General features: G+C 36.5%; 1 protein-coding gene across 1 annotated transcript; it reads right to left on the reverse strand.

The window, feature by feature from the left end:
* Positions 1-984: 984 nt before the first annotated feature.
* Positions 985-7161, reverse strand: LOC127935539 (XK-related protein 8-like). The gene is made up of 4 exons (XM_052533510.1): positions 6886-7161; positions 4872-5234; positions 4379-4572; positions 985-1822 (listed from the first exon to the last, which is right to left on the reverse strand). Exons 2-4 carry the CDS (start codon positions 5183-5185, stop codon positions 1101-1103), a joined length of 1230 nt encoding a protein of 409 aa, XP_052389470.1. The 5' UTR covers positions 5186-5234; positions 6886-7161; the 3' UTR covers positions 985-1100.
* Positions 7162-12554: the final 5393 nt, after the last annotated feature.

The following is a 12554-nucleotide window of genomic DNA, read 5'->3' on the forward strand; positions in this document are numbered from 1 at the left end:
TTTCATCCGCGCAAGCATTGTTTGAAAACATAAGGTTATTGTATCATATTGTATATTGAGAACATTTGATTCAATCACTAAAAAACAACCGTATGATTTGTTTTTTGTACTTTTATTAATCAATTCATTCAAGAGCAAACAAAGCATTATACGTTTCAAAACTTTTTTTTTTTTTTTCCTGAAATAATTACAGTAATACAGGCAATAATTGTCATGTTAGAAAACCCACTTGTTACCTAACTTGCAAAACTCAAATAAAATGCATAATATTTGTAAAAGTATTTTTTCGGTGTGTTATCAAAAGGTGTGATGAAGGTATAGCGTGGCCATAAGGTTTTGTGCTAGAGCAGAGTTTACTGTCAATGCAGTAAATGTCCTCACTGTGCCATATGACTCAATCTATACTTTAGCTGTACTTTTCAGATGCATGTGAGGTATATGTGCAGACTCTACCATGGTATATGCCTCTACATACAGTAATGTATGCCATTATATGGCATAATGTAATGTAAAATGCTGTATTTGATGCCATCTATCTCCATTTTTTAGATACTACTTTAATCAGTTCCTCTTTCTTGTATCCTGCTGTATGTTCACCAATTACAAAACACAGTTTTACAAATGAAGACGTAATTAAAGAGGTTTTGGGTGATTTGGTCTGGTTTCACTCACAATTCCCCAAAATATGTATGCATGCACACACAAAGACAGGTATTCTTATCTATATCTGTGATTGTGCGTATTGTACTAAGACAAGTGAAAATATGGTGAAATGTTGGGAAAAAAAGGTGCACTTTTGGTGATCTGTTGTGATCGTGTATAAGAGGATAAAAAGGTCATCCAGGATCAGTTCCGTTTACCCATCTTGCGCTCTGTGTATGATTTGGTCCCAACTAAGAGCTAAAGCATGCTGCATGCACAAATGGGTCAAGCAAAGGAAATCTATTATTCATTCTATTTAGACAACAGAAAATTAGACCACTGTTTATTATTTTTTTTTTCTTTTACTGACAAATAGGATGAGATTTTTCATGTTCACAACATATAAAAAGCTTTTTGTGCAAAAATAAAAAATTACACCCAAAAAGTTCAATCAAGAACTAGAAGTAGAAATTAGCAGCCATGGTGCTGCTCCTCTTGAGGACCCCAGAGAGAGGCTGCGCAGGAGCTGCAACTATATCTTCCAGGGACGAGACTGAGTCCATGTCGTATTTTGCAGCTCTTCTGAACTTCACTTTTTCAGTGGGTTCAGTGATTTTCTCTTTATCACCATTGGGATAAAACCATCTGTAGTAAAACATTTTCATTAGTATTCCAGTGGCGTACAAACCTAGTAGTGTCAGGATCACGGTGCGTGGATTTAAGGATCTCCAGCAGCCTGCATACTCAAACTCCTTCCTGTACCAGAGCCCCAACAGCATCGTGGTGTCCAAAGCTATGAAACTATAATAGAGTATCAACTTCAGTTTTATGCTTCCTGTTGATACATTAAACCAGCAGAAGTACCAAATGAGTCCAACAGAAGCTCTGTAGAGCCATTCCCAACCAGAATGTTCCATGTAATTTGTTTTCTGGCTCCAGGCCGCTAAAACCAGCAGCATCCACAGGGACAGGAAGTGAGCTATGATGTAGCATGGCAAAACACTGCAGAAGAGTGCAAGAGCAGTTACACGGGGAATGATCAGCAACAAGTTCCACAGGAAGTAGACACCCGTGGAGATCCAACTCATCTTGCGTTTTTTGGGAAGATAGATACGCATGCTGCGGTGGTACAAGGCAATGCTACTAGAAATTGCAGCAGCTGATGTGAGGATTTTTAAAGCTGAAACAGAAAACCATTGCATAAAATTTAACTTCACCTGAATATGTGATATATATCCATATGATCACAGCCATACTGAAACTAAGCTTGAGAATGTACTGGTGTTTGAAATTAATTGATTGAGTGAATGAACCAATGACTCATTCATAAAAACAATGAGAAATTTGCTTTTGGACTGTATCAGCACTCTTGGAATACTATTTGGACTATTAAATTTGAGAACAGGAAAACAAACAGTTATATTAAAATAACAATCAGAGACCATTTCACCTCTCTCTTTCCACTTCTTGCTGACTTTAATGGAACGCTTTGGCTTTTTTGTGTTGCTTGATTTAGGTATAACTTAAACTATAAATTAAATCTGTACCAGGGCATTAAAATGATTTAAATGACAATTACAAAAAAATATCATATTTCCATAAGAGTGTCCCTAAATTAATTTCAGACATTTCAGTGAATGAAGATGTATCATACCGATCACAAGTGCAGTATGGAGTACCTCAAGGCTCAGTACTAGGGCCGCTACTCTTCACGCTTTATATATTACCCTTGGGAGATATCATCAGGAAACATGGTGTTAGCTTTCATTGTTATGCTGATGATACTCAGCTCTATATTTCTTCGCGGCCCGGTGAAACACACCAATTTGAAAAACTAACGGAATATATAGTCGATGTAAAAAACTGGATGACGAGTAATTTCTTACTGCTAAATTCCAAAAAAAAAAACAGAGGTGTTAATTATAGGACCTAAAAACTCTGCTTGTAATAACCTAGAACACTGTCTGAGACTTGATGGTTGCTCTGTCAATTCTTCGTCATCAGTTAGGAACCTAGGTGTGCTATTTGATCGCAATCTTTCCTTAGTAAGCCACGTTTCTAGCATTTGTAAAACTGCATTTTTCCATCTCAAAAATATATCTAAATTACGGCCTATGCTCTCAATGTCAAATGCCGAAATGTTAATCCATGCATTTATGACCTCAAGGTTAGATTATTGTAATGCTTTATTGGGTGGTTGTTCTGCATGGTAAGTAAACAAACTACAGCTAGTCCAAAATACATCAGTTAAAGTACTAGAACCAGGAAGTATGACCATATTAGCCCGGTCCTGTCAACACTGCACTGTCTCCCTATAAAACATTGTATAGATTTTAAAATATTGCTTATTGCTTATAAAGCCCTTTATGGTTTTGCACCTCAGTATTTGAATGAGCTCCTTTTACATTATAATCCACTATGTCTGCTACGTTCTCAAAACTTTTGATTTGCAATTTGATAATACCTAGAATATCAAAATCAACTGCGGGTGGCAGATCCTTTTCCTATTTGGTGCCTAAACTCTGGAATAACTTACCTAACATTGTTCGGGAGGCAGACACACTCTTGCAGTTTAAATCTAGATTAAAGATCCGTCTCTTTAACCTGGCTTACACATAACATACTAATATGCTTTTAATATCCAAAACCGTTAAAGGATTTTTAGGCTGCATTAATTATGTAAACCGTAACTGGAAACACTTCACATAACACCCTATGTACTTGCTACATCATTCGAAGAATGGCATCTACGCTAATATTAGTCTGTTTCTTTCTTATTCCGAGGTCACCGTAGCCACAAGATCTAGTTTGTATCCAGATCAGAGGGTCACTGCAGTCACCCGGATCCAGTACGTATCCAGACCAGATGGTGGATCAGCACCTAGAAAGGACCTCTACATCCCTGAAAGACAGCGGAAACCAGGACAACTAGAACCCCAGACACAGATCCCCTGTAAAGACCTTGTCTCAGAGGACCACCACGACAAGACCACAGGAAACAGATGATTCTTCTGTACAATCTGACGTTGCTGCAGCCTGGAATTGAACTACTGGTTTCGTCTGGTCAGAGGAGAACTGGCCCCCCAACTGAGCCTGGTTTATCCCAAGATTTTTTTCTCCATTCTGTCACCGATGGAGTTTCGGTTCCTTGCCGCTGTCGCATCTGGCTTGCTTAGTTGGGGTCACTTCATCTACAGCGATATCATTGACTTGCAAATAAATGCGCAGACACTATTTAAACTGAACAGAGATGACATCACTGAATTCAATGATGAACTGCCTTAACTATCATTTTGCATTATTGACACACTGTTTCCCTAATTAATGTTGTTCAGTTGCTTTTGACGCAATGTATTTTGTTTAAAGCGCTATATAAATAAAGGTGACTTGACTTGACATGTACAGTCTCAGAGAAATTCCGAAATATAATGTCCTCATATGAGGCCACAGGGTCTTAATTAAACATTTTAGATTGTTCTGCTGTATTTAGTGATTAAAATACTACACTGAGGTGCTGATTGCAAACAGGCCCGGTCCATTATTTTATGGAAATGGCATGAGCTTTGATATTTGGGATATGGCTACTTTGAGATGTTTTTGACTGGCCACAGGGCTTTTTTTGTCATGTAGACCTGGCAACCTTGGCTGCCATGCCAGTTTTATAAAACATGCAGTTTACAGATATACAAGAACTAAGATCTGAAATTTTAAAAAGTGCTCTAGTTTTGAGACAGACCTGTAATAAGCTCCAGCTCTCCTCTCTGTAGGATCCTAGACATCATGAGTGTGAATAGTGGGGCACTTTCAGAAAATGTCTCAAATAGACGAAGCATCTGAAGATCGTGGTTCATGCACATGGTCATGCCCTCTCTGAAATTATTAGTGTAATGAATAAAATCCATTGTGGAGATCTCTATCACTCCAGCATACCTGTGAACACAAGGTAACTGCTTAAACTCAAGCAACACTTAATACAACAAAACTTGACAACAATGAGCCCACAGTTTGGATTTTATAGATTATGAAGTACTCGTTTTATTTAGATTTATAAACAGATTGACTTTCAGGTTTCATTTAAAATATGTTCATCTTCGTCATTTTGAAAACTAACAAAAGTCTTATGGGTTTGGAAATACATGATGACTGAATGATGCCGAAGAACTATTATTTCTGTAATAAGGACTCTTGCTAAAAGTGTGCTAAAGAATTCTGAAAATTGAGAAGCAAACCTGAGGTAGACTCCGAGCTGCAGGAAGTGAAATGGTTTGATCAATGAATGCCGGGCTGTAAATTTCTCCACCTTGCTCTCAATCTTCTCCAGTGAATCAGAGTACCAGAGCCAGCTAAACACCTGTAACAACACTGAAGAGCCCAGCAGCAGAAAGATCATCACTGCCATATACACATAGGACCCATCCTGATAGAATGACACAACAGTCCAAATGTCCAGCGCTATATCCAGCAGGAACAATAACAGTCCTACCAAAGTAAACAGATACTCCAATAAAGAACCATAAGGAAAAGAATCCTGAGACTCCACCATGATTCAGTCCAGTGTGATAAACCTTACAGCCTGACCATGTAATGTTTTCCTGTAAAGAGAGATATAGATATGTTCTGTTAAAAAGTTCTGAAGCAGAAAGTCATTTACGTCCACTAATAACGTCTCCCGTGGCACATCTTAAAATGATTATTTGTCAGAAGGTGTGTCCGGGGCTTTGCAGACCGATTGGTGTATAACGATGTGAGTGATGTGAGTAGAGATTGGAACACATTGGGGGAATGGAAGTCCCCCGTTTTCTTTAAAAACAGTTTTTGGTTTGTCAAAGTAATATTGTCGCATAACAGATGTAATAGTTGTTACATCAAAGCAAATTTGTCTTGGTATAAAAATATTTTTGATGCGTATAGGTGATTTAGCGACATGCAAACCATTTAGCTACATGTTATAAATATTATAGCTGGATTATAAACTGGTATTTTAATGTGATATTACTGGTTTAGTTTATCATATATACATATTGTTTCAGAAATTCAAACAATTAAATATTGAAATTTAAACTTAATTTGGTTGGTTTGATGTTGTAAAAGTTAACTTTAAGAAAAGAAGGAAAATTAATTGTAAAAGGAAATTAATAAATTAGTTTTTAAATTATGATTTATTTGACATGGGTTTGAATCTTTGGGGGCTAAACTCTCACAGTAGTTGGAAAATGCCGTTCCAAGCTGTGCTTCAGACTTGGTGAACAAAATCTGCCGTCAGGTAACATGTAGCACATGGCTCTAGTTACTCAGAAACAACAAAGCAAATAAACCATTAGGGCACCTTAAGGACACTGAAAATATTCTGGCTGAATTTATTTAATACTTCCACAAAACATCAGTGGAGTCCTGTCAGAAAACTCCTTCATTACTGAAAAGAACTGGTGTGATATCATAACCCATGATGTTAGCTTGCATTCACATAGCACAAGACACATGTTTGAAAGAGCTGACCAATATCTAACTCTCCAGACTCATGACACAAGACATTTATATGCCTGTGAAATCCAACTGAAAAAAGTACTTGTCTGTACTTGTAAAAGAATGCTAGGCTGTTTTGCTATACAAATCAAATACATTTTAATGTCAATTTTAAATGACATGACAGGATAGCTATATTACTTGTAATTTTAACTGTATTTTCCACATGCATTCCAACATCGTGTCATTTACAGTGAATCCTAGGTCATTTTTCCAAAGATGTGCTTAAAATCAGGGACAATTCAAGGATTTTCATTTCAGGGGGGTCAGCCCCCAAAGACAATATAAAAAAAAAAATAATAATAATAAAATGTTTGACATAGATTATGGTGATATACTAAACCTTGCAGTATTCAACTGTACTGCATAAGTTACATTTGAGTACTGAATAAGCCAAATTCAAGTCTGACTACTGACACACACACACACACACACACACACACATATACACTCAACTCTGTATAGCTGTATTTGTGAGGATATACACTGACACAATGCAATCTTTAATTCTTGACCCTAAAACTACCTATCAGAACTAAGTGCCTCACACAAACCCTTACCCTAAACCTACCCTCTCAGAAAGTAAGGACCGGGCAAAATGTCCTCACTTTACAAGATTGTCCTCACTCCGACAGTCCAAAATTCAAACTTGCTCTTATAAAGATAGCTGTACAACTGCATACACAAAAAATGTTAGTTGTAAAGTTGTAAAATAATTACCTTATATTAATTCTGCTTTGTTGGTGCAAGGATAAATATCCAAGGTAACAGTTCTGAGATGCATCAGTGGTCTTACAGCTCTCACCAAAGTCTAAGTGTTTTAATGGCCAATAAAAACAAAGTATTTATGTTCACAGGTGCTGAATGAACGCCAGACATTTCTATGCCTATGAAATCAAAATGAAACTGCGTAAGTGAAAAAGAAGTACTTGTTTGTACTTGTAAAAGAATGCTTGTTACAAACTGTGTATGCAGGTGTGGGAACCAGACGAACGAGGAGGATTTTAAATCAGAAGAGGAGTTTAATGAACATCAGTAACATTAACAGAGGTAACATTGATAATCACGGACAAGAAGGAACCAAACAGACAGGGTTTTAAACACAAAGGAGGTAATCTGGGGAATGGAGAACAGTTGGGGATTAATCAATTAACCAAACAAAAAACGGGACATGACCAAAATAGGGAAACAGAATGTAACAAGCATAGGCTGTTTTGCAATACAATTCAAATAATTTTAATTAACTTTTAAATTACATGATATATTACTTGTAATAGGCTACTATTTAACTGTATTTTCCACATGCATTTCAACATTGTATCATTTATAGTGCATCATAAATCATTTTTCCAAAGATATACTTAAAATCAGGTTCGAATCTAGGATTTTCATTTTAGGGGGCCCAGCCCCCAATATGTATGATACAAATAAAAAAATATATAAATAAATAAAAGCAAAAAATATTTTGTATGACTAATAGAGGATGGTATACTAAAACTATTGCAATATTCCACTGTATTGTATAAGTTAGATGGGTATTACATTTGAGTACCTAAGAAGCCAAATACAAGTCTTCCTGATTACAAACACACACAACTTACTGCATGATGTGCGAAAACAAAATCAATTAAAGCTGCAAGCAGCGATGAACGGGCCCTCGCACACGGGCTCACCGGCAGCGAGTGGCTTTAGTAAATAGGTGAATGGTGAGAAACATGCATTTAAACTCATAGACTGACCACAAAAAATACATGAATCTAAAAAAAATTCTAGGAGTAGTTTGTCGCAGCATAAAACATGTAACTTCCTGTTGCCAGCAGGTGGCGCTATGAGTATAACTGAATATGGGCATGTAGATCTGTTAAGGGCAGAAGTCTTATCTAACATGTGAAGTTTGGGGCCGATTGGACATTGTATGTCTGAGTTAAAGCAACTTCCTTTTTCATGGCGAAACATCAAAATTTCTCAGGCCGCCATGGACACGCCCTTTAACGAAACCTCAAAATCTTCACAATTTAACATCGCAAAGGCCTTTAGATTTAACTGACCAAGTTTGGTGTTGATCTGAATATATCTCTAGGAGTAGTTTGTTCAAGTACAACCCCTGAAAATGGCAAAAACAACGCCAATTTTGCCAAAGAAAATTCTAAATAACCGACTTCCTGATGGGATTCGGATTTCGTACCAGGAGACTTTTTTGTAGGTATTGGTGTGTTACATGTGTGTACCGATTTTTGTACATGTACGTGAAAAATAGCTCGAGGCGCACTCCATTGAATGTGTATATGCACTCCGTGGCGCTATCGAGCCATTTTGCCACACCCAATGGAATATTGGCCTTCAGATGTGTTCAGGCCAGAACTCTTATCACACATGTGAAGTTTGGGGAAGATCGGACACTTTATGCCTGAGTAATAACATCTTTTATTCCCATGACGAGACATCGAACTTCGTCACGGCGCCATGGACATGCCTTTTAACAAAAACTCAAGATCTTCACAACTAAACATCACACAGGTCTTTAGATTAGACTGACCACAAAAAATACATTGATGTAATAAAATTTCTAGGAGTAGTTCGTCGCAGTGTAAAATATGTCACTTCCTGTTGCCAATAGGTGGCGCTATGACTATAAATGAATATGGGCATGTAGATCTGTTCAGGTCAAGATTCTCATCCAACATGTGAAGTTTGGGGCATATTGGACATTATATGTCTGAGTTACAGCAACTTCCTTTTTCATGGCGAAACATCGAAATTTGTGAGGCCGCCATGGACACGCCCTTTAACGAAACCTCAAGTCCTTCGCAATTTAACATCGCAAATGGCTTTAGATTACACTGACCAAGTTTGGTGTTGATCTGAATAAATCTCTAGGAGGAGTTCGTTAAAGTACAACCCCTGAAAATGGCAAAAACAACACCAATTTTGAAGGGAAAATTCAAAATAACCGACTTCCTGTTGGGATCCGGATTTCGTACCAAGAGACTTTTTTGTAGGTATTGGTGTGTTACATGTGTGTACCAATTTTTGTACATGTACGTGAAACATAACTTGAGGCGCACTCCGTTGAAAGTGTATAGGTGGCGCTATAGAGCCATTCTGCCACACCCGGTGGAATATTGGCCTGCAGATCTGTTCAGGCCAGGCCTCTCATCACATATGTGAAGTTTGGGGAAGATCGGACATTTTTTGCCTGAGTTATAACATCTTTAATTCCCATGGCGAGACATCGAAATTCGTCGCGGCACCATGAACAAGCCTTTTAACGAAAACTCAAGATCTTCACAACTGAACATCGCACAGGCCTTTAGATTAGACTGACCACAAAAAAGACATTGATGTCATAAAATTTCTAGGAGTAGTTCGTCGCAGCGTAAAATATGTCACTTCCTGTTGCCAATAGGTGGCGCTATGACTATAACTGAATATGGGCATGTCAATCTGTTCAGGTTCGGAGTCTCATCAAACATATGAAGTTTGGGGCAGATTGGACATTGTATGTGTGAGTTATAGCAACTTCATTTTTCATGGCGAATCATCGAAATTCGCCAGGCCGCCACGGACACGCCCTTCAACGAAAACTCAAGATCTTCGCAATTTAACATCGCAAAGGCCTTTAGATTAGGCATACCAAATTTGGTGTTGATTTGAAGAAATCTCTAGGAGGAGTTCGTTAAAATACAACACATGGAAATGACCAAAATTACACAAAATATGCTCATAATATTAAAAATAACCGACTTCCTGTTGGGTTTAGAATTTCGCTCCAAGAGTCTTTTTTGTAGGTATTGGTGTGTTACATATGTGTGCCAATTTTCGTGCATGTACGTGAAACATAGCTGGAAGGCTGTTGATTTTCTTGGCATAGGTGGCGCTGTCGAGCCATTTTGCCACACCCTCTTCTGAATCCTATATCAGACGAAAATTTTCACCAGGTTTGACGCGTGTGCAAAGTTTCATGACTTTTTGAGCATGTTAAAGCCCTCAAAATGCGATTCATTCGGGAGAAGAAGAAGAAGAAGAATAAATATAGCTGCAAGCAGCGATGGCGGGCTCAAGCCACCAATGCCATCGCCACCCCGGTGGCATCAGGTAAACTGTGCCCAGCGGGCACATGCATTCACAATATCCCTCTGGCAGTGAGGTTTTAAAGGATATGGTAGTTAAAGGGTTAATCCGAATCATCAAGACTTTAAAATCACATTCACAGAACAATATATATTACTTTAGTGACACTTTACAATAATATTTCATTTCTAAACATTATGTTAACACAAACAATATTTATATAGCATTCATTCATGTCAGTTAATATTCCAAACTTAAACATTAAAACATTGTTTTATTGTGATTTTTTTCCAAGCACATTTTACCAATTCCAAACCATATCAATCTTAATAACTACCATTATTTTTTATTTAATCATTTATGAGTGCTATACAATAGTCCAGGAAAGCTGGAAGAGAAAAACTCCTTATATTCATGTGTGCAGAATTATTGGGCATGTTTTCTTTTACAGATGAAATGCGCTAAAAAAAGAGTTTTAACTCTGTAAAGCCTGTGAGAAATATCAAACACAAATGCAATACAGAAATTGATAAGTTAAGACTTGGTCATTGTACAAAAAATGCTGACTGGGTCATGAGGTCAGAAAAGAAGAAGAAAAAAACAGGTCAAGAAGAACTGACAAAAAGAATTGCAAAATAATTAGGAATTAATGTGAAGATTAATTTTTAGTCAATTCTGCAAGACAGACTTTCAGGAAAGGGGGTGGAATAAAAAAGAGCTCCTAAATCTTAATCCCGGATTCTGGAAGATATATTCCTCAAACCATTGGACAAGAGAAGGTGGTGCTGGTCCTTCACGAGTCACTCTAATCTGTTCATAAAGCCTATATATAAAGTCTTAATATATAGTATTTCACAATACTTCATGGTATTCTAATTAAATCATTTTTTGGAATCTTAGATCTCTCAGAACCTGACACAGAGTAATTCTGGAGACTCCAGGAAAGTGGCAGTTCTGTAAAATGTTGGCGCTGGAGACTAAATGCTCCCTGATAGTTTCACACCTAATTCACTTACACACACACACACACACACACATTACCCACAGTGACAGAGGGACAGAGTTACATCAGATGTTTGATAGTTTTTTAATTTTCTATCATCCATATAGTGTTGTATAGTCATGAAACTATGCATATTTCCTCAGAATGACTTGTCTTCTATGTGTACATTTTTTTGAAGTGTTTAGAAGCTGCACTTTAAAAAAATAAAAAGACATTTACTGGTTACTTTTTTACTGTTATTTCAATAAATCACCACGACAAAACCATTCAAGCTATCCAAAATTCATTCGCACCTGTTCTGTAAGATAAATTCTTTAAACAGTGGTAAAAGAGGATGTGGGGCTGAACCTTCAAGAGTCACTCAAAACTTATCTGTCCATAAAGCCTATAAAGAATTATTTCTTAATATACAGTTCACAATACTTCAGCTTGTTTTTCTAATTAAGTGAGGGTCATTTTATCAGTAAATACATAAAATTCATATTATTTTTCTTTGAAAGATTTCTATAAATGATTTAAATCATACTCGTTTCTACAATAATTATTTAAAAGTAATCCTATAGCTCCATCTGGTGGCCATTATTGGTACTAAGAATTGCAAGCTTGATTTATAAGTTATGATAGTTTTAATTTTATGCTGGCTCTTGAAAATGTTAAAGCTATGAAACTTACTTTGCTTCCTTCAAATGATGACTTCTACATATATAAAAAATTATGAAGAGTTGAAATGAAAAATTTTAAAGATATCGTAAAATAACTATTGTATTTTTTTATGTTACTTTAATAAATCGCTATGGCCACACCATTTAAGGTATCCTAAACCCATTCGCAATTTAACATCTTCAGTATATTAGCATCATGTTGAAAAAGTTTGGTGTGAACTACTTATGTCTTCTCGGAGGAGTATGAATTCATTTTTACATGCTAATTTTATCATAAATCCACAATAAAATTTCTGAGTTCTGTATCAATCTGTGTTGTTGTTTGTTTATTTTTATTTTTTTTATTTTTCATAGGAAGATAACTGAAAAGATTACTCTCCTTTTTAATAAATGTGCTTATAAACCAAGAACAAGCTATTTATAGCTGTATTTATAAACTGCTTACTACTGACTATTAATATTGGGACAAGGCTTTATAAAGCATAAACTGACTATTTACTAATGAGTGCAGTTATTATAAAGTGTTACCAATGCATTTACTAATGTTAACAAATTAGACATTATTTTACAGTGTTATTAAATCCTTTAATGACTTATAAGCATTTGTGAAAGAAGCTTAGTCTTCATCTGTGAACTGAACAGTTTTACTGTTA

The sequence above is a fragment of the Carassius gibelio genome, chromosome A19 (assembly GCF_023724105.1).
Source record: "Carassius gibelio isolate Cgi1373 ecotype wild population from Czech Republic chromosome A19, carGib1.2-hapl.c, whole genome shotgun sequence".
NCBI lineage: Eukaryota > Metazoa > Chordata > Actinopteri > Cypriniformes > Cyprinidae > Carassius > Carassius gibelio.